Source organism: Microtus pennsylvanicus, chromosome 2 (assembly GCF_037038515.1).
Source record: "Microtus pennsylvanicus isolate mMicPen1 chromosome 2, mMicPen1.hap1, whole genome shotgun sequence".
In the NCBI taxonomy this organism is placed as follows: domain Eukaryota; kingdom Metazoa; phylum Chordata; class Mammalia; order Rodentia; family Cricetidae; genus Microtus; species Microtus pennsylvanicus.
Window position 1 is genome coordinate 22,655,601 of NC_134580.1, and position 23,761 is coordinate 22,679,361.

At 40.8% G+C, this 23,761-nt stretch overlaps 1 protein-coding gene across 1 annotated transcript in view; it reads right to left on the bottom strand.

Moving 5' to 3' along the window:
• The window catches only part of Adamts20 (ADAM metallopeptidase with thrombospondin type 1 motif 20), a 121,412-nt gene extending 97,906 nt beyond the window's left edge, over window positions 1-23,506 (bottom strand). Inside the window, exons 1-3 of the mRNA XM_075960443.1 lie at window positions 23,204-23,506; window positions 22,369-22,730; window positions 11,291-11,453 (exon numbers count right to left, since the gene is read on the bottom strand). Coding sequence (XP_075816558.1) covers window positions 11,291-11,453; window positions 22,369-22,730; window positions 23,204-23,294 — 616 coding nt within the window. The 5' untranslated portion in view covers window positions 23,295-23,506. The remainder of the gene's footprint in view (window positions 1-11,290; window positions 11,454-22,368; window positions 22,731-23,203) is intronic.
• Window positions 23,507-23,761: the final 255 nt, after the last annotated feature.

A 23,761-nucleotide genomic window follows, 5' to 3' on the forward strand; every position in this document is an offset into this window, starting at 1 on the left:
CCTTTATTAATAATAAGCATATTACAACATGAAACAAATTTAGATCAACCCTAACTACAAGATCATGAGTATTATAGTAGAATAAAAACATCTTTAAAATTTATGCCAGCAACAATACCTCGTAGCATGGTGTTATAACTCATAGAAAATACTTAAATTAATAGTTGCAAGAATATATGTTGCTCAAAATTATGAGTATACAACAATATGATTAGAAGCCCACGTTTCTACTTGAATGTCTGACTGCTACCCCACACTCATAATTTTCCGCCCCAGTTTTCAGCTTCTGGTGTCTACACATGTCAGCAACAGCTTCCTGGTACCCACAACTCAGTCACCACTGTATGCCACCACTGGGATGCCTGCCCTGCCCTCATTCTAGCTTCTAGCCATTTGGTCTTGACATTTCTCCTTCAACTACGCCTGCTTTTAACTGTGCACCATTTTATTTCTTATTTTTCAATTAAAGTACAATTGCTCCTCTGGAAAATAATCATGCTCTTAAATTCATTGAGGTATTTCTCAACTCTAGAATTCTTAGAATGAAGAATATAAAATTAGATTTACAAAAGCCTCCCAATGCTCTAGCCATCTTCTGTTATCTGTACCTCCCTTCATCTTTAAGTCCACTTCTAAAGAGTCATCTCTCACTCACTCAAGATGAGACCCAGTGTTTCCAGACTAGAAGATTCCCCACAGTGTAAACTCTACGTTGCTCTCAACAGATCACCACTAAGCACCACCACCTCATCTAGCTGTGAATTCCCTGGTGAGTGAGAACACGGTTGGGCAACGAGCTCTTCTGAGTTCAGTAAACGCTCACAGACAGTAGGAAAAAGACTAAGATGAAGAAAAGATAATAGAGGAGGAAGACAAAAGACAAATGGTCGTGATGGTCATGGGAGAAAGGAATAGCCTGAGAAATCGGACAGAAGTGCCTAGTGGGTATGATTTCAGCAAAAGGAAAACACTAATAAGATGTCCCATGGCATCAGATCAAGGACAGACCGGCTGCCGGAGACATTCCCATATCCAGCCTAGTGCTGCTGTCTGTGCACAGGCTAATATGTGTTTGACCAGAAAAAAAAAGCTATTTCACAATTCTCCAAAGCACAGAACTATTGGCATAAAATCAAAGCATGTCTAATCTAGTGTATCGACATTTGAAATCACTGCTGAATGCACCAAAGGTCAAAGAATTGCAAACTCTTTGAAATGAGATATGACCATTTCAGATACTAGTTACCATATTTCCTCATGGTTGAAGCTGTTCTGGATCTATTATATGCTCTAGATTTCCATGCTATTGAATTAATACTATCAATAATAATAATACCCATACTTACTGATTATTTATTGTTAGTTCAAGCTATATATGTTTACCTCCTTAGTATTAACAAAAGCTCTCTATGAAATAGGCACTATTATTCAAATCAATTTATTAGTGAGGAAAATTAGAAAGAGAAAGGTTAAGTGTGCTATCTATGGTAACGTAGCTAATAAATTAAAAACCAAGGGCATTATTTTTAAACCAAAGGTATTCTATAGCATAGAAACACAAAAATATATATGTATCTAAGATTTCTCATTACTGAAAATCTCAAGAACATACTTAAAGAACTATGGGCTACACTTTGTATGCTTTTAATGCTTAGTTTTGAAGAATTTCACAAATTAAGACATGGGGCCCCATCTACTGGTAGTAAGTGTAGAAAGACTGTGGATTTGCCTGTATTAGACGGAAGAATGAGTACATCATCAGGCTCTGTGCAGCCTTGGGTCAGTTACTATTACTGGACAATTTTTAAAATACACAGACATGTGACACAGATTGAGTGAAATTTTCATAGCCGGCAACTGAATGGCATAACAATGAAATGAACTCAGGTTTTCTCAAGATAGGCTTTGCAACTGAATACACATCACACGACTCTGCTAAAAGCAATATGTGACAACACAGAGTGAGGAGAATTTAGCACCAAAGTCACCACGGCAAACGTTGCTTCTTTGAGACTAAGAAAAACTAGCTGGTCATGCTTCTGAAAATATGAGGTCTCATCTTCCTTGCATTACAGAAACGTGGAGTTGAGCTAATATACAGATATCAAGGTTGGTAGGTCTACTGAGGACAAAGATTTGAGACCACTCGACTATTATCATTTCATACAGTGACCCTAAAAGAGCATCCTTAAAGCCGGACGGTGGTGGCCCACGCCTTTAATCCCAGCACTCAGGAGGCAGAGGCAGGAGGATCTCTGTGAGTTCGAAGCCAGCATGGTCTACAAGAGCTAGTACCAGGGCAGGAACCAAAAGCTACGGAGAAACCCTGTCTCGAAAAATCAAAAAAAAAAAAAAAGAGCATGCTTAAGCATTCTTTCTCTGACTAAAGAATTCTCTCAAACACAGTTAACTTACTAAGTGATACTTACTTTACTAAGAATTTTCATTATGAATAGTTGCTGGATTTCATCACGAACTATTCACCTAGGGCTAGAGGAAAGACTCAGCAGTTGGGAGCACTTCCTGCTACTGCAGAGGACCCAGGTTCTGTTCCCAGCACCCATCCCACAGCTCACAACCATTTGTAACTTCAGTTCCAGGAAATCTGATGCCCACTTCTGGACTCCTCTGGTACCAACAACATGCTACACATACAGAGATTTAGGTTAAAAACCCTTGTACATAAATAAGATGAATAAATTGTTTTAAATATTACTTCATTCCACAAATCCAGGAATGTTCGATATAGGAAAAATAAATTATTTTAATATATCACATAAGTGGATTGAAGAGCATAAATCACATGAACATCACAGATGCAAACATCACCTTTGACACATCCAATAAGACTTTCTAAAGAAATTCTCCAGAGAACAGGGCTGGAGAGAACACATCCAATATAATAAAGATTACATATTACAAACTTTTAGTAAACATCATGCTAAATCGAGATTGCAGAAAATCATTCGTACCAAAATCAAGAACAAGATGAATTGTTTCCACTCTTATTTAATATAGTGCTAAATGTCTTAGCTATAGCAATAACAGAAGAAAGAAAAAGGAACAGCAATAGGAAAGGAAGGAGTGAGATTATTCTTATTTTCAGATCATAATATCTTTAAAATATCTCATTAATATTTCTATTAGATTTGAGTTGATTATAATTAGAATCCTTGCTTACTTTTCATGAGTTTAAGCAGCAGAGAGCCAAAGATTTAGGTTTACTTCACTAAGCATTACAATCTAAGCTATGTTTTGGGATCCAGAAATAAAGCTATAACATAAGCTGCGTGGCTGATTAGTGAAGTAATATTTATATATTCTTTAAGAGAATATATTTTGTGTAGTACTGAATTGCATGAATAGACATGAACTCTAGTACTGAGTCACATCTCAACCCTTTTGTCTCATCTTGAGGTAGAGTCTTAGCAAGGTCCCAGGATGGCCTTACACACACTGTGTAGCTAACCCAGGCTGGCCTTGAAGAATCTACATCCTTACCCAGGCTAGCCTTGGACACACTATGTTCTTACCTCGGCTGGCCTTGAACATACTATGTCCTTACCCAAGTTGGCCTTGAAAAAACTATGTCTTTATACAGGCTGTCCTTGAACACATTATGTCCTTACCCAGGATTGCCTTGAATGCACTATGTCCTTACCCAGGATGGCCTTGTACGCACTATGTCCTTACCCAGGCTGCCCTTGAACACACAATGTCCTAACCCAGGCTGGTCTCCAACATACTCTGTAGCTAACCAAGACTGGCCTAAAACACACTCTGTAGCTAACCAAGACTGGACTAGGACAAACTCTGTTGGTGTAGGAGGTCCTTCTGTATTTGTGTTGCTTTCATTGGTTGAATAAAGAAACTGCCTTGGCCTTTTGATAGGGCAAAAACTAGATAAGCGGGGTAGACAGAACAGAATGCTGGGAAGAAGGGCAGTGTGGCGGACGACATGGTTCTCCTGCCTGAGATGGACGCTGGTTAGACTCATGCTGGTAAGCCACAGTCAAGTGGCGATACACATTAATGGAGATGGGTTAAACTAATATGTGAGAATTAGCCAATAAGAGGCTAGAGATGATGGGCCAGGCAGTGTTTAAATGAATACAGTTCCTAGTGGTTATTTTGGGTATAAGCTAGCTCAGCAGGATGAACAAAGGGGCCCACGCTCCCATACAACACTCTGTAGCTAACCCAGGTTGGCCTTGAACACTGCATGTAGCTAACCCAGTCTGTCCTTGAACTTGCAAATTTCCTGTGTCAAACTATGGAGTACTTGGGATTACAGGCCTATGACACCAATTCTGGATAAAACTTGAAATATTTGTAAATATGTGTGTGAACATATAATTATATATATATATATATATAAAATCTCAATTCACAATTATATTTTTCCATAAATTATATATGTGTGCATATATATATATATTCTATAATCTCAGTTCACATATATATGTTTTTATATATTCATGTATATATGTATCTGTGTTTTCATGTATATGTGTATATATATTCACAAGTCTTTCAAGTCATTTAAACTTCTCTCTTTACCTGGAGAGTAAATCTAAATAAATAGTAACTGTATTTCACAGCACAGACCCAAGCCATCAGAGTATTTGGTCCCTCAATAGCCCTCATCACCACTGCTCTTTTTCTATGGGATAGGAGCCAATTACAAACCAAATCCATCCATGAATGCAGACACAGAAGATCTGAAGAAAATGTTACCAGATCTGCTGAAAAAGCAAAGTTCGGGCTTTGGCTTCCCTGGTCACCCTCTGCTTTGCAGAGGGTCTTTCTGGGTGCCTTCCTGTCTATATCTCCTTACCCCAGAAAAGAAATTTAAAAAGAAAAAAAAAAACAAAGGAGGGAGGGAGATGGCAGGAAGGAAAGAAAAGAAATGGAGAGAAAATAAAACTAAGACTTGTGAGAATGGATGATAGGGAAAACATTGGTTTGCCTGAGTTTACGCACACAAAAATATTCTTGATGAAATTCAACACCTATTCATAATGGCAATTCTTAGTAAACCAAGCAACTAGCATAGAAAATTAAATAAACTTTGAATTTAGGTGGAATTCTTTGGCCAGTAAAGGGTAAAGAAAAATCTAAATCAGATACTGTATATCAGAAAAGGTTGAAACTGTTCCTAGTTTGCAACTGGTAATGAGGCAAGATTTTCATTAAGATTATTCCTATGTCATATGATAGGGCATCTCTTGGGTATATTCCCAAGAGTGGTATTACTGGATCTTGGGGTAGGTTGATCCCAAATTTCCTGAGAAATCGCCACACTGATTTCCAAAGTGGTTGCACAAGTTTGCATTCCCACCAGCAATGGATGAGTGTGCCCCTTACTCCACAACCTCTCCAGCAAAGGCTATCATTGGTGTTTTTGATTTTAGCCATTCTGACAGGTGTAAGATGGTACCTCAAAGTTCTTTTAATTTGCATTTCCCAGATCGCTAAGGAGGTTGAGCATGACCTTAAGTGTCTTTTGGCCATTTGAATTTCTTCTGTTGAGAATTCTCTGTTCAGTTCAGAGCCTGGCCTGTTTGGATGCTCATTTTCCTGGACCTGGATAGAAGTGGGAGGACCTTGGACTTCCTGCAGGGCAGGGAATCTGGACTGCTCTTCAGTCTCCAGAGGAAGGGGGAATGGAGTGGGGGGAGGGGGAGAGAAGTCAAGAGAGGGGGAGGGGAGTGGGGGGGAGGGGCGATGTGTGAGAGGAGGGGGAGAGAAATGGGAAACAGGGAGGAGGCGGAAATTTTTATCAACAACTAAAAAATAATAATAAACCAAAAAAAAAGATTATGCCTATGGACTGTTTGAGCAATTTCAGCTAAAGAAACAGGCAGAGAAAATGAAAGACAGAAAGAAAGAAAGAAAGAAAGAAAGAAAGAAAGAAAGAAAGAAAGAAAGAAAGAAAGAAAACCGCTTTGTTTTTTATAAGCCTAAAAGAACGAACAAAAAAATAAATTTAGCAATGCTGGTGATATAAAGGTCAATACAAAAAATCTTCATTGTTATATAAAGGTAATAATATACAAAAGTAATTATAAAATCGTCTAGTTTACAATAATAATATAAATATATTATAAATAATATATCCATGTAATACCCAGAAAGGAAACTAACAAAAAGCATACAACATTATAGCAAGAAAAATCTATAAAAATTTTATAAAATGAAAGAATAAATACATAACAGAACATGCTGATAGGGTTATTGAACATAGCATATAAAAATATCATTTCACTGGGCCTGAGTAGGTACTCTTCTTGCAGAGGCTCCAAGTTTAATTCCTAGCACCTGTGTCTGGAGTCTTACAACTATCTGTAACGTCAGCTCCAAGGGCTCTAACACTGACTTCTGGCCTCCATGGGCATCCGCATTCATGTATGTACACACATACACACACACACACACACACACACACACTCGTGTGCACACATATAATTTAAAGATAAATATTTGAAAGTGGTATCATTTGACCAAACCATTTTACTAATCAAATGAAATCTAATCTAAATCTCTTATTTTGAATTCAGCAAGCTGACTGTAAGATTTCTGTGTATATTTTAAGGATTAAGAATGGCCTTTAAAAACCTGGAAGGTCATGGGCAGCCTCCTCCCACACACAGAGGATGAGAGTTTGGTGCAGTGTGCAGAAACTAACGGAAACACAGAAGAGACCAGTGGAGGGGAACGCCATTCCAAAACAGACACATGCAAGAACACTGCTCTGAATAAATATGTGTGAAATTCAATTTAGTAATTTCACATAAGTTCATTAATTTAATTTCCAAAAAATAATCTCAATTAACTCTTACCAAAAATAATTTTTACTAATATTGCTTTTTATAACACTATTAAATCTGACTATTTAGGGATTTCAATGGAAAGAATAAATCAAAGTTTGAAATTACTGTCAAATTAAATTATTTTAAATGTAATGCTTTGTCCTGAAGTTTAACATACTGGTTTTAAAATAAAGGATTTTTTATAATCTTATTTATTTTTGAGAATATAATCTAGCTACATTATTCCCCTTTCAGACAAACTTCCTCCTTGGAAACTCTCCAATATACCCCTCCTTACTCTCAACTTTATAGCCTTTTTATTAATTGCTGTTACATACATATATGTATGTAAACATATATATTTCTAAATCAATAAAAACAACCAGATGAGTCTGTGTGTTACTTACAAGTATGTTTTCAGGGATGAGCATTTTGTATTGGATAATCAACTGGTGTGCTCATCCCTAGGCAAGACTCTTTCTCCTGCTCTCAGCAAGAACTCCGCCATGCCTTCCCCATCATGAAGGAATGCACCAACCCTTATTCTCACAGGATGCTTCTGTCTGCCATTACGCCATGACTATGAGAAAAGTACCATGGTCAGACATCACCCCTTCATAATATAAGCTCCCACCTTCATGTTCTCTGAATCCCTGATATCATTTAGCCTATGATAAGCCCAGCTTTTGTGAAAATTTTTCTTTACTTATCTACTGGACAAACATTCAACAATTCTCTTGCCATGTTCCTGGCTTCTTCTACTACTTAATCATCAGACTGAGTTCTCCTTGGTCCCTAAGTATCAACATGATCTATGGCTCCCCCCCCCTTTCTCTCTCTCTCTGTCATCTTAGTCAATCCTCTATGTAAACTCATTCAAGTTTCTAGCTTTAATTATCACCAATATTTTGGCTCTCCGTTTATTTTCATTATCCCAGACCCATCTACTGAACTTGTACTCATTTCTTCTATTTGCTTGTTTGATAGCTTTCCCACTGAATGTTTATATTGTACTTCAAACTCAAAAATCACATTCCTTATACCAACTGCTAAATTTCTAGTGCCCACAGATACCCTGACCACAATAAATGAAGAGAGCCTTCCTGCTAATTACCATTCCCTCAGTCATTCTGCCCTCAAGAATAATAATAAAATTACTCTTGGAATAATCTACAACATTTCTGATTTTGCTCCTCTTCACACACATCAGGATTTCCAGGAAACAAATCTTCCTTCCAATCTGCAGTGCAGCTCTAACCAATTCTTATCTCTGGTGTAACGTTAAGGACTCAATGAAGAATACAAATTTAGAAAATCTCAGTTTAAAGCCACGTGACTCTCAGGTGTCCTTGTCTTCCTTGCTCTCAGCAAACGCTATGTGGGTGTATTCCATGACACAGAGAAGATTGGGAGGCCAGGAGCTTGAGTAAGGCTCACAGGATCCCATCTGTCCACAGAGGGGGAACAGTAACAGAGGTCCAATAGAGCTTTGTTTCAATCCGGTGAACGCTCCCAGCTTTCTTTCCCCATTGCATTTTATTTGCTTCGTTTTGCTGGTGGCATTTGTGGTTTGATGTGCTCTGATTTGTTTGATGACTACTCATACTTGTGGTTTTTTTTTTAGATAGCCTCCCTACATCAACAGGATTACACCTACACCTTATCTATCCATGAGATCCTGGTAACCACCACGGCTGGGGATGGCCAAAACTTTTCATTTAGACAGCCTCAGTGTGCACAGTGACCTCTGACCCTGGAAACAATTTAATCTAATTCATCAAGACCAGAGTTGAATTAAAATCATTTAAAAAAAGGAAGCTAATTTTTTGTTTAACTATGATGAATCATGTACTAAACCTCTCACCTCCTTAGGGAGTTTTTCCGAAGATTCAGTTGTTGGAATAGGAAAGGGTTACTGAAACGTTCTGAACAATGAGGAAAAAAACACCTTGTATAACATTTCACTAATTATATTCACAACTCTTCACATTTACTAATAAAGTGATAATTAGTAGCTAATATTTTATGTCAGTAGCTGATTGTTTTTGTTAATAGATATTAATTGGAACTAAAATTGGAGAAATCTATTCATGAGAACAGATAACTACATTTATGTTTGATAAATATTGTGTAGAAACATATTGTAATTAATTTAAAAAAAAAACTAAATTCCAGTTTTCTGGTTGCTTTTCATTTGTAATTCTCACCATATGTCTTTAGTATGAAAATCTTTTAAACCAAAGAACCTAGGTTTTTGGAGCATTTTCCTTCTAATGATGAATGCCGGGCATGAATGTGAAGACCTGCGTATCACCATGGGACCCATCATGCATTCAGAATACCACTTGGGAGTTTCCATCTTACAAAGCCACACAATCATATAACAAGCTGCTCCTGAATAGACGATCTGATCTGGCAAGAGCTGCCCTCGGGAGCGTCCCATTGTGAAGCTGCACACACATTTGTGTTCTCTTTGAAACCCTAAAAATAAAACTGTTATGCTCACGTTGGAAGCAAAGAAAAAGTTTCTTATCCCAGTAGATTTAAGGTACAGTCTTCATCACAGTGAGAGCCACTCCAAATGGCAGTCTCCTAACAGCAAAGGTTAAGTAAGAATGAACTCCCAGAGAAAACCTTCAAAGGCCTGCATATCCTCACATCCCACCACGGAAAGCATCACAGCATTTAGGACGAGAGTGTATGGACACCTACGGTGTCAAAGAAATCCTTCCTAATCGCACTCTTTGGTCTTGACATTGTTCCTCGATGATAACTTCAGGAATGTCATTATGGGAATAATGAGGATTCACACATATATGTAGACCCAAACCTAACTTTGCACAAAGAGCAAGCAAAATATTTTCCCAACAGGTCGGGCGGTGGTGGCGCACGCCTTTAATCCCAGCACTCAGGAGGCAGAGGCAGGCAGATCTCTGTGAGTTCGCAGCCAGCTTGGTCTACAAGAGTTAGTTCCAGGTTAGGAACCAAAAGCTACAGAGAAACCCTGTCTCGAAAAATAAAAAAAAAAAAAAATTCCCGACAATAGACTTATCGTGCATAGAAATTCATGACTCCTCCATCCTAATAGATTATAAATATTTAGTAGTCAGAGTTTTATAAGAAAAGGAGGATGAAAATCAACTCTAACATATTGCTGGATCTGCAACCAGATTTGTAAAAGAATATGGGATTACCTAGTGAAATAGGAGGTTCTTCTGCCTATGTGTTGCTTTCATTGGTTATTAAAGAAACTACTTTGGCCTAACTGATAAAGCAGAAGTCAGGTAGGCGGGGAAGAGAGAACAGAATTCTGGGAGGAAGAAAGCAGAGACAGGCATACGCCATGGTTCTCCTGCCCTCGACGGACACTGGTTAGACTCATGCCAGTAAGCCACAGTCAAGAAACGATACACGTTAATCGAGATGGGTTAAACTAATATGTGAGAGTTAGCCAATAAGAACCTAGAGATAATGGGCCAGGCAGTAATTTAATTAATACAATTTCTGTGTGGTTATTGCGAGTGTAAGCTAGCCGGGTGGCTGGGATGACAAGCAGCCCGCTGGCCCGGGTGTAAGCCAGTCTGGTACTAGACGTAGCCCGCTCCTCCAAACTACAACCTAGCATCCTTGTGCACCTCCTGGAGAAACTCTCAGACAAAAAGGATGGGGATTGTTTCTCATATCAAAAACCTAAAAATGGCCCAAAATGTTACTGGGAAAATGGATATGGTGTCATGGCACACTCAAACAATTAAACATTTCACAGCATCAGAATGGAAGAACTGCTGTCATATACACCAAAAAAGATGCCTCTGAGAAGCAGGTCAAACCAAATGATGCTATAGAAGCCCGCAAATGGCATGTTTCCACTAAAGAGTGTCGGAGACACATAAGGTAGGACAAGGTTTGCACTGGCATTAAGATTCCACGAGAAAAAAACTGAATCACCATTCTGTGAAAAGTATATTAAAATAAAAACTGCCTATGGTTGTTCACTATAAATTCTATAAACTGAATGGATATATTTGGGATTTTAATTTACTACAAAAATATATGAAATGGGTAATTTCTAATGGATTCTTACAGTAAAATGTTTTTGAAAATAACATTTAAGAAACGTCATATCTCATGTGTATGTGTAATTTAAAAGTCGAACTTACACAACTAAAAAGTAGTGTGGTAGCCATGAAAAGCAGGAAGAAGGGTGGCGTGGAGAGATGTTAGTCAAGGCACTTCATCTGTATCAACAATAAACTCAGAGGCGCTGCTGTGCCAGGGAGACAACGTTCATGAAAGCGGACCATATCCTTAAAATTCATAAGAGTAGATTTGTTTATCACAGAAACCATCCCACAATGCATATATTCTTCACATGTAATAGGTGGTGTATACCATTTTATCAACTAAAAACGTAGATGAGAACCAGTAAAAATTTAAAGTAGCATTACAGTTTAGCTGAAACTTCAGCTAAGGTTTACCTGAAACTTCACAAGGCCCATGGGACTGTGTGAAGGAGCTCCTCTTTAGTTCCTGTCTGTATATCAGGTGGGGCTTGTTGTGGTCGTCTTCATGTTCACTCCCATCTGCCTTCATGACTGGTTCTAGGAAATATTCGCCATCGTGTGCCTTGAATGTTCCCATCTGGAATGGAGAAAGTAACATTAACTTTTCCCAAGAGTGACTGTGTAATAAATTCCCATTGTACTGCCAGATCGAACAGTACACAGGGCTGGGGCCCTAGCGCAGAGAGATGCAGTGCTTGCCCAGTACATGTGTCCCTAAGCTCCATCCCCACCATGACAGTAAAGTGTAATGAGCTCATAGGGATAAAACAACAGAGCCCGTTTACTAAATGCTATCAACAAGACACAAGTTTCCTCCCTGTGGTTCATGCTTCTTTCCTTCTACTGAACGAAGTCACAAGACTACTATCCCAATTTACCTTAGACCGTGGGTATTCCAATTATTAAAGACAAGCACTGGCAAAGCTCTCAAAACAAAGATCAAGAATTCTCTACAAAGGTTACAACTCCTTGGTTCGGTCCATGGAAGGCAATGGGTGGAAAGAAGACTGTTAGCAGTAGATGAATGTCAGACTGGGGGTAAGATGGGTCTGGCAATGGGAACTCGGAACCTGCTTATGAGAAATGAAGGGTGAGGGAGAGGTTTTACCAAGAGCAACCTTCTTTTTGAACTCTAGAATTCAACAGCAAATTTGCTATTGACATGTGTACTTGACTTATATTCTCAACCCTAACGTGTATAAAGCCACTCCTGATGTTTGTCCAGAAATGTTGTTTCTTCAATGATCCATTCTTCAGTAAATGGCCAACATATTTCCAGATTGTTGAAGTAAACAAACAAAAACTTGGAAGAACTCAGAGATAAAACTTTCCTATCTTACATCAAACCCACTGCCGCAACTTGATGATGATTCCACCACAAGCCATAGATGTTGGATACATTTTGGATCTTGAGATAGCTATGATCTTATTGAACAAGGAGCAGAGTGTTATAGTTTGATTGCAAAATGTCCCCCTATAACCTGTATGTTTGAACACTTGGTCATAAATTGGAAGTTTGTAGAAACCTTTAGGAGAAAGAGAGTTGCTGAAGGAAATGAGTCACTAGGGACAGACTTGGAGGTACTATAGCCCAGACTCAATTCCTGTCCACTCTCTTCTTCCTAGTTGCAAAACAATATGACCAGTTGTCTCCTGCCTCAGTGCCTTCCCTGTTATGGGGGCTGGACCCCTTAAACTGAAAGACAGAAGGAAGCTTTGCTTCCTTAAGTACATTTTGTGCCAGGTATTTTTTCCAACAATAAAAATTGTAAACAACACAGTAATTTATACAGGTCTCATACCACGTGACAAGACCAAGCCGGTGACTCCAAGTAGCCTGGCTCTACAATTCATGCCTTCATCTGTCCAATTTGATAAATTCTATAAAACAGTCAAAAGGTATTTCATATACACCTAATATGAGTCAGGTAGTTTTAGAAACTAAAGATTCATAAATTTACTGATTACAGTCAGTAAAAATATAATAACTCAGATAGTCTTTGGTGGAATAAACCCTTACAACTAGGGCTCAAGGAACTTGGTAGAAGAGAGAGCAGAAAGATCTTAAGAGCCAGAGGACCAGGATGACTGCTGAGAGATAGTTTTTTAGACATGATAGGGAGGCCACAAATTGCAACATACGATCCCCTAAACAAGACCTAGATAAAGAAAACACCAAGAGACTTGGCAAGATGAATGGGGGAAATCTTACAAGGCCCTACCACTAGATGAGGAGTGACGGCAATCAAGGACTGCTGAGAGAGGCAGAAACAGTTTCCTCTGGGGAGGAGCCTAAACACGTGTACATACATGCAACATTAAATGGACTCAGTAGGAGATACATATATGGTATATAACAATTATTCTTGTCACATGTATATGTAATAGGAATAAAGAAGAAGAGGTCATGAATTTGAGACAAGAGGGGGGAGTCATGGAATGAGCCAGAGGAAACAGTGGGGTATTACATCAATCCAGTGATCCCATAGGAAACTCTCAAGAAGTAAAATTGTTAAGTAGCAAAATCAGAAAGAATACAGTAAATCCTCCATCCCCACCCCCGAATGGAGAAGAGACTAATATAATGCAAGCACAGGGAATAGCAGGTGAGGAGGAAAGAGAAATTCCAGGTAGAGACAGACAGACTGAAGCTGGAAGAACGATAAGGTACCCATAGTTCATCTGGCTTCTGCATCTCAACAGGGACTTAAAACCTTGAGGAGCTGGGAAAGAGCTCAAAAATTCAAGGGACAGAGGAGGGAGGCTGATGCTGTGCCGGTAAGAGGTAGGAACTGGCGATGGCTCGGAGAGGCCAGCTCACTCCTCATCACTGCCCAGAATACACAAAGATACCTTTACGTACATTCAAAAGCTTACGCGCCCTACAGAGCAAAGTGCATAAATTACTGAGCCATAGCTACTGTGACAGGTATAGTTTTGGTGACACTTCATTTCAACTTCTTAACTCTAGCTATCCTAAAAATTATTCAGGAGCAACTTGAAAAACTGTTCTAAATTCCGTTGTAAATGATAACTGCATATTTTGAGCCATCGTTCTAATGCTGTAATCACTGATGCCACCGAAATGATCACAGCAATTGTAAGCACGAAGCCCTCTTTACTGTAATTATGATCAGGTCACTGTGACTCCGTCAGCCTCTCCACTCCCATCTTTCCATCATCTAAGACACTGCCAGGAACAGCAGGCACTGTGTGGCCATAGGGATGAACTTGTGACTGTCCCCATAAAGCAGGCCGCCCTGTAATGATTCGCTCACGTCTTTACTGAACACTCATGAATAATAGCAAGTGTGGAGACGTCTCTGACTTATCTTCACATAGTTTTCTTTTATGGAATAAGTCCAATGTTTAGGTTCTCTTAGGTAGTGTGTTAATAGAACAAACAACACTTTTAATGGCTTAAAAATTAGGGGCTACAAATACAGCTCAATAATGGAATACATGCTTAGCATACATAAGAACAGGAGTTCAATACCCAACATAGGTAAAGTAAAAATACGTGAAACTCAATTAATTTTGCTGACTATAAAACACTGAGATTATGACATTTCAAGAAAAGACAGTTTAAAATTTTTTTTCATTTATTGGACACTTTTCTAATGGCCTCTTGCAATTTTATTAACGAACTCTACCAATAGAAATTTTGAGTCTACCCATAAATCACTTCGTTTTCATTATACATCCAGACTCCAGCATCTCCAACCTTCCCAGAAAACTAATTCTGTCCGTACTATAAGAGGCAACAAAGAAATTGTTTTTGAAATCTGAGCACATGGGTCCACGGAAAATCCTTTTCTGCCTTTTAAAAAAAGTCTGCTGAGGAGGAGAAATATGATAGTATCTTGGGGAAAGATGCAAATAGACATGCGCTATCCTCTGCTTAGCTAAAACACACCTATGACACCGCTGTGGACGCCACACTGTTTCCAAGAAATTCTTGCTTTTCTCCTTATCAAAACTAAAACAAGGAACTTCTATTTCAATGTTTCAATAATGTTCACAGGGTCTGGCCTGTGCTCCTACAAGAGAAAAAACAGTTCTGACACAGTCCCCTCAGCTGTAGCTGGACTAGACTAGCTCATCAGGAACAGCACCCCTGCCGTGGATAGGGTTTCCTCAGAATCTATGTATTTAAAATACCAAGCTCCAAAAGCTATGTGGATAATTTATTTTCGAAACTGATTCCCCTTTATATTTATCAATGAGCAATTGTCACTTCCACTAATTTTTCTTTATCACATCTCTATGGAAGGGACCTCCTGCTCAAATTATAAAAATTATTAGGGTTATGCGAAGAGGCTCCCAGGAAAACTATTAATTCAAATTAAAAAAAAAACTTGGAAAGGAATCTGGTGAGGAATTTGAGGACTTGACTAAACAGGTGGTTCATAGAATCACATTTAGTTCATCCATATTTTTAGCACTGTGCCTATCTGCAGATGAATGCTGCAGACTGATTCAGAATAAAGCAAATGATCGCACTTTCTTTCACTGAGTAGCAAACACTTCAAATCCAGATTTCACTTGGGCGGGAGCTTCCTGGTTACTTAGAATAGTGACCAACTATTTGCCAAGTTATTTAGTGATCATAAAACTGGTTTGAGTTTGTTCCACTGAACGTAATTTTTATGTGCTTAGAGACTTTTATACAACCGTATTCCAAGAATGCGATCTCAGTACTGTGGCATTCATTCACACAGGTTTCGAGATACATGGCTAACACGCATACTGTTACTACAACCAATAGGGAGCCTTTGGATTTCATAGAGAGCAAAAAAACAAACACAGAAGATAAACCCACTGAATTCTTTTCCCAAAATATGCGCAGTTCACCATGCTAAGCCTGGCCACTGGAGAACAATGCTGGAAAATATGGAGTTGCTGAATAAAAAGTTTGTCAGTCTCTAATCACAAAGTCTATAGTGACTTTTTATAAGAGCTCACAGGCATGAGTCCTGGTTTGGCGCTTATAGAAACTTAGTTCAAGTTATCTCATATCTCTCACCCAGTTCCGTTATCCATAATAAAGTCATAAATAGTTTTACTCACCCAATTTCATAAGAAAATCAGTGTGTGTTCAAATGATATTCATATAAGAAGTTCAGTGGCTACTATGAAATAGAAAATGCTTAAGGCAGAACAAAAATATTTTGCTAAAACATCAATGCTCTAGACACTCTTCTACCATGAGCAAAGTGTAAATGCTGAAAAATGAAAGACCACAAGCTAACCTCACAGATTCTTTGTAATCTGCTGGATTAAATGCTGGAAACCTGCATATAGAAACACATTGCATAAGTGGATGAATCACTGATGAGGAAGACTTAAGAACTGACGCCAGAAGCATAGAGCAGAACTTCAGGGATGTACGGTTCCTTAAAGGTGAGCCCCCTCTCCTCCGCCAGCATTCGCTAGCATCCCCATTCTGTGTTCCAGATCCGGATTTCCAATGTAAAAGGGAAGGGAGGTGATGAACAGGAAATTCATGGCTGGTAACTCTACACCAAGTCCTAGTCCATCAGATCCTACCAATCTACCCAAGATGCAAATGGCTCAATCTGTGTGTCCTAGAAAATGTAGAAAAGAGAGATTCTATGACTTGTCTCTCTTTTTAAGGCAATAAGGGTTCTAAAAAATCATCAAGATAAAGGTCACATTCTTGTAGGTCTGTCATAAAAACCTCTTTCAATATCTCCCTAAAATGCTGGTGAAAATATAAAACCTAAAATCGTCATAAAAATGAGAAATTAAATATGAAAGTATTAAGAGCTGTTGTATAAAGATATGACAAAATATATTTCTGATATATTGTCAAAATATTATAAAACAGTATCATTTTAAAATAAAAAACACAGATATCTACAACATGTTTCCTGGATTATATTTTGCTTGTTTACTTTGACATGTGATCCTCTTCAATTATCAAGGCAAATCTACCTGATTTTCTCACCTGTTGTATCCCCCCATTGTTCTTTACCTAAAGACTATATTACACATTGCTATTCTCTCTCAACTATTTAATAGAGCTGAAGTTTTATCACTAAGGTAAGGATTCAACATGTTATAGATTCTTGGCATTCATGAGTTTAACATAACTGTTTTTAAGCTTTGAAAATGGACATAGGAAACAAATAAAGCAATGATCAAAATTTGAATCGTCAGAAGTCAAACTAATTTGCAGCAGGGAGTGGGGGTGGTTATTATCAAAGGAACCATGCACCTGAAGTAAAAATGTTCCCGGCTGTTTTCATTGTCAAATAACCTATAAGGCCCTTAAATTTAAGTTAGCTATCCTAAAACAATTATATACACACACATGCACATGCTTTTGTATGTACACACATGCATGCATGTGTGCATGCGCACACACACACACAGAGTACCCCACGCCAGCATCCTCTCTACAATGTATTTTAGATGTAACCATGGAGCAGAAATGACATCCCTTTCAAAGGGAAGACTGGTATCTTCATAACTGACGGTGTTCCTAGAAAAAGGAAGCCCTCTTGCTGCCAGCATAGCGCTTCTACAGTTCTTCCACAGAAGGGAAGATCAGCAACTGCAGATCAGCAACTACCAGGCATCCTCTCTTCTTGGGGGTGGGGAAGTTAAGGCTGGGGTAACCACCACATTGTTCACTGTGTGTACTGCGCTTGAGAACACGCAGCTAATTCATGCTGCCCAGCCCAAAGGACCTTAAGGAAGAGACAGTAGAGCTCGCTGTGACTTTGTACTTTGAGTCGAGAGACAGTGCCCTGTGAGCATCTGTTGACAAGATGACTCTGACTGATACAATGAAAGAGGAGAGCGACGCAGCATTTGAAGGACAGAAGAGGGACAGCCTGTGGGAGAGTGTTCATCACTGATAGCCATTCCTTGCTTCCTTCGAGAAAACTCTCTGGCAAACATCCTAGTCATTTTGTATCTTGGAAGAGCCAAGAAACACCTTCTCAATACATGGGAAAGGCCATGTCTCCTTTGGGTTGAGACAACCAAGAATCAGTTGGCCTGCTCCATGCTTACTATCCAACCAAAGGATTTATCTAGCTCATGAATATATTTTAATTAACATACACGATACCAATACTTAAGTCCCCATTAAAAAGAAGAATTAGGGCCGGGCAGTGGTGGCGCACGCCTTTAATCCCAGCACTCAGGAGGCAGAGGCAGGCGGATCTCTGTGAGTTCGAGACCAACCTGGTCTACAGAGCTAGTTCCAGGACAGGCTCCAAAGCCACAGAGAAACCCTGTCTTGAAAAACCAAAAAAAAAAAAAAAGAAGAAGAATTAATCTGAATACCGTATATTACTTCATCTTTACTCATCCATCCCTGAAAGTTCACAAATATGTTTGTATCCCTTGCTTGAGGACACTTGAAACTATATATTAAGCATTTTTGCACATAGTGTTTCTATATGCTGCTGGTTTTGTCAATGCTGAACACAACTAGCCAAGAGTACTTTGAGACCTTTTAGTGTTGCGTCCTGGGGTGTGTGTGTGTGTGTGTGTGTGTGTGTGTGTGTGTGTGTGTGTGTTCATGTGTATGGAGGTCAAAGCACAACCACAGATTGTAATATCTCAAGCACCATCCCTTCACCTTGGTTTGGAAACAGGCTCTCCACTGTCCTGGAGCTCACCAAGCCGTTGGCGTCGGCCTGTCAGCAAGCTGCTGTTTCTGAGTCCCCAACACAGAGCTTCTAAGCATAGGCTAAGCAGGTGCCACCACACCTGGGCTTATTTTTAAAAGCAAACACACAAATAATACTGGTTCTGGGGGTCAAACTTACATCCTCACGCTTGTAAAACAAGCATTTTACCAACTGAGCTTCCTCACTCACAAGGCTCCACCCATGTTTTCTAGGTGCTACACTTTGTCAGTACTTGAATGTGACAGAGGTAGAAAGGAAGATACATTTAGACAAAGGGTAGGATTCTTCTCCCAGCCACACATGTCTCAACTGAAGTGTCTTCAACCATCCAACAAGCCAAATGAGCCTACCCCAAATCCTTCTGCTTTCTCTTTATTTGTTTCAAGTTTACACAGATTTTCCAAATTCCTCCTTGCTTTCTCTAATACAGGCACTTTCCCTAAACAAATCACATTTTTGACATTTGCTTCTTGAAGAATGTGGACAAACACACACTAGCATAGTTAAAGTAAAGTCACAGGAAATGCTTCCTCATTGTGGGAGTGTTTGAGAAACTACAAGACTAATAAATTTTCCCTTAAAAATGCAGATATGTAAATACACACACACACACACACACACACACACACACTGAGCAACTGGCTGGAAGGCACAGCCGTTAAAGGTGCCTGCTACCAAGCTTGAAGGCATGAGTTTGATTCCCCCAGAATTCCCATGATGGAAGGAGAGAATCAACACCTACAAGTTGTCATCATAAGTGAACAGATAAAAATACAACTATAGATTGTCACATGGGATTATTTAGGTACTGTAAATAGGAAGCTTAGAAAATGATAAAGACTAATTTATTTTTAGGATAGATTCAAACCAGTGCAGCTAGTAATTGACAGTTTCCATCCTTGACTACTGTTAGAAGTTAACAGAAGCAACTCAACAGTGAGTCTTCACTGGTGAGCTGTAAGACTGGATCTTTGTTCCTAGGAGAAACCCCAACATAATCCACATGGCCACATCAGTTACTCTATCGGAATACAGTACCAGCCAAGCACACCATCCAGTTTTATAAAATGTGGACACTGTTTCCTTCAACCAACAAGATTTCCCTGCTTCCAGCACCATCACGAAATGATGCAGCTAACATCCAGGTGGGCAGGTTTGTCCCTGAGAGTCTCTGGAAGAATGGAATCCGCTAGGCAATGTGAGAAAAGCGTCAATCAGCACCACAAAGGATATTATCTTTGTGTACACTGTGTGTTACATCCTGTCATGCAATGCTAATAACAATATTTCAACTTACTTAATGCAGACCCCAGATCATTTAACCCCATGAGACCACAGATAGTATCACTAAGCAAAATAAGGTTAGGATTAGATATGGGTGTTAATAGCCTGATAATTGTAATTCTGGAGCAGTCTATCAATGGATTAATAAGCTTTATAAGCCTTATCACACTACTAATAAATACTTTATGATATGCTCTACCTTCCTATTAACTATATAGTTTGGAAACACATAAATCTTTGCCCTAAAAATCTTTGAATCTTTAGATAAACATTTATGGGAAATAAAAATCGAAAACATTGGGAGAGCAAGATATAAATGTCTCTATATAAATACATAGATATTCTTATGTTCAGAAAGACTCCTGGCAATATTTTTATTATCTTATGGTTTTACTCCCTTCTGGTTCTCAGGTTCAAAACGTTTAGGAATAAAATTTTCAAAGAAAACATCATCCAGGCTCAGTAATATTGCAAAAGGGAAAAAACATGTAAACACAAAGACTTGTGTTTTAAAAATTAATGATCCAGAAATTGAAAGAAAATGCTTTAAGACATATCTTAGGTTAGCTGCACACTAATGAACTAAATGAAGTCAATAAAACTTCCGGGGTTTCGATCTGAGCAAATGGTCATCGAGAGAGGATTTTTGATGGTATTAATTTGATTTTCCAGATCAACTAAGCGTTATTTTTAAGTCTTTAAAAATTAGAGTAATTTTCCATGAAGTATAAATGTTTGTTTATTATTGGTGCTTCTGCTGTGTTGATGATGTAAACAAGGAAGGAAATTACTGGAAACATTTCAGATAAATACAACTCGAGACACTAGCTTGAAAAGAGCAAAAAGAATTTCCAAAGTGACTTAGATTGTCTTAGGGTTTTACTGCTGTGATGAACACCATCACCAAAGCAACCTGGGGAAGAAAGGGTTTATTTCACCTTACAGCTTGTAGTAAGCCATGGAAGTACATCATCCATGGAAGTCAGGGCAGGAACTCAAGGTAAGAACCTAGAAGCAGGAACTGATGCAGAAACCAAAGAGGAATGCTACTCCCTTGCTTGCTCGTGGCTTCCTCAGCCTGCTTTCTTATAACATCCGGGACCACAAGCCCAGCAATGGTACCACCAGCAATAGGCTGGGCCCTCCCACATCAATCACTAATTATAAAAATACACCACAGTCTCCCTCAGGGCAATCAGGTAGGAGTCTTTTCTCAACTGGGGTTCCGTCGTCCAAAATGATGCAAACCTGTGTCAGGTTTACTTGATATAAACACTAGCCAGCTCTGTAATTAACAGTGCTCACACCCTGGGCGTCTTAAATCAACTTGAAAGTAAGTATTATTAAATTTTGTCTGGAGAGAACTACTAACAATGTTTGACTCAAATAATAAATAGATGATTTTTGTGGAACTATCTGAACACCTTTCAGAAAGTATGGTCTATTTATTTAGTTTTCTTTTTTGCTTATTTTTTTTTCCAAACCGGGCTTCTCTGTGTAGCCTCGAACTCACAGAGATCCGCCTGCCTCTGCCTCCTCAGTGCTGGTATTAAAGGTGTGTGCCGCCACGGCCCGGCTTTGGTCTATTTATTTTGGTTAAAGAAAACTTGGGCTCACAAGAAATGTGTAGCCAAGTTATTTCCTTCAACTGGGGCTGGAACCCCAGGGCCAGTATAGCTTTGTCCATAATAAAATGGGGCTCTCCTATCACACTCCTAGCACTCATACAGAGACAGTTTATCTCATTACACAAAGTGTAACAATTCAGGCATTCATATACAAGTATGCATGAATGCATCGCAAACTAGCGTGGTAGTATTTTGCTATTTCAGTTCATTGGCTTTCATTTTAATAATATATGTGACACTGCATATTTAAAATGAATATACTGACAAGAAATTCTGGGTTTATGTAGACTTAAGTCGGTCATGGGAAAAGGCAATAAGAATCTTTGTTTTCACGGAAAAATAATCAAATGAAACACGGGTGTGGTGCTTTATTTCATTTCCTCTCTCTTCATTAGGATTTTAGACTCCCTCTCTTCCACTCTTGTCATTTCTAGTTCTCCCATACTAGCAATTATGTTGTGGATATTTTCTATCTTTCCAGGACCAGTCGTCATCTTCCTTTTCCCTCCCATGGGCCTGTTAGTGTCCCCATACCAGAAACTGAACAAACTTCTTTCCAAATCTTTTCAGCCTCGTGAGCCTCTTTAAATTGCATATAGTCAATATTGTCTTTTTCCGGCACTCTAATTCTCAATTCATTTTCGGCATCAAGAGCTGCCCAGCACTAAGGCACCAGAGTGGAAGAAATTGCCCTGAGAGTGTAGAAGCAGAATCCAAGAGGACACTCCTGATCGCCACTGGAGCATGTGACAAGTCGATAAAAAATGCTCTCTCATCCTCTGGCCTGGGTTCCTCTCCTGGTCCCTCTGAGTTTCTCAAAGAAACTTACTAGGAACCACCGTGCCCCACCCGCAAAGCAACCAGGGACCCGATCACTAGAAAACGCCAAGGGAGGCGCAATCAGGCTTACCAGTCCCCCACAGAGACTGAAGACCGCAGTGTGGTCCTCTCGCGCGTTGACCTGGCCACGGTAGAAGCAGTGGCGCAGGTCTGGGGGCTCCGCGCTGCCCCCGCCTGTCCCAGGCGCCGGGTTCCCCAAGTGCACCTCCGTGTAGCCTGAAGCCAGGAAGGCCGAGTCAGCGCTCAGGTTCAGGTGGAAGAGCTGCCCGTAGGCGCGGATGCGGTAGTGGGTCCTGAGCGGAGTGGGCTCGGGAGTCCCGGAGCTCCGTTTCTTCCTGCTGAAGTGCCGGTTCTGGGGAAACACGTCTCCGAACTCATTGACCCGCGCGGGGGTCACCACTTCGTAGGAGGCCAGAGTCTTCACCAGGGCTTCTGCAACACGTAGAGCAATGTCTATGACGCCCGACGCTGTCCAAACCACAAACTCTCGAACCAAGCATCCCCACTAAAGGTACCCAATTTTGGTCACGACACGACACAACAGATGCACACGCAAGCACATGGACACTGTGACCATGTTCTGCTTTCCCACAGCTCCTATGTGCTCCACATAGACCCTGTCACCCACCACCCTGCGCAGCCACCTCCTTGTCAGCCCCTCTTCTCTTCCCTGCCGCCAACGACCCGTGTCCTTCTAGCGCACGCTGCCCTGTGTCCGTCCCCACGCGTGCCCGCCGCATGGCCAGGGGAGCTTGTCCCTAGTGCACGCAATTTCACGACGCCCAGACACCCAGTGAAGTCCTCGGAGATGCTCGGAGCTGGCCGGCCTGGGGGTCTCCGCGAGTCCGCACCACCCACTCGCACCCCGCCCTGCGAGCTGCGGGCAGCGCCCACGGCGACCTTACCCTGTCGTGGGTGGAAACGAACTTCCCAAGACCCAGTGAGAAGGAGCGAGATCGGGCAGAGCAGCCCGGTCAGCCACTTGGCCACCCGCATGGCTGCACGTTTCGGGGAAAGGGGGGATCCGGACAGGGAGGCCGCCCGGGCCGCCGGCTCCCCGCGCTCTGCTGCCCTCCTCCGCGCTCTAGCTATTCGCCGCGGCGCCTCAGCAGCCTCCAGAGCCACCCGGGCGGCAGTCCGACCCTCCTCGCCCCGCCACCGGTCCCCGCTGCTGGTGCCGCAGCCTCATCGCTCGCAGCCCGCCTGGCTCTCGCAGGCCCGCGCCACCCTGGGAACCGCTCACCGCCCGGCCCAGCAGGAACCGAGCCAAAGTAGCGGGGCGCGCGGGGCGCGCGGGGCGGCGGAGAGCCCGCCCCCCCTGCCGAGCCGGCCAATCAGCGGGAGGCGCGGCGGCTCGGCCTCCCGCGCAGCCCCAGCCCGGCGCAGCCCCGCCCGCCGGCGCGCACACCGCGACCTCCCGGGCTGCAGCTCGAGGTCCCTAGGGCCCCCAAGACCCCACGCAA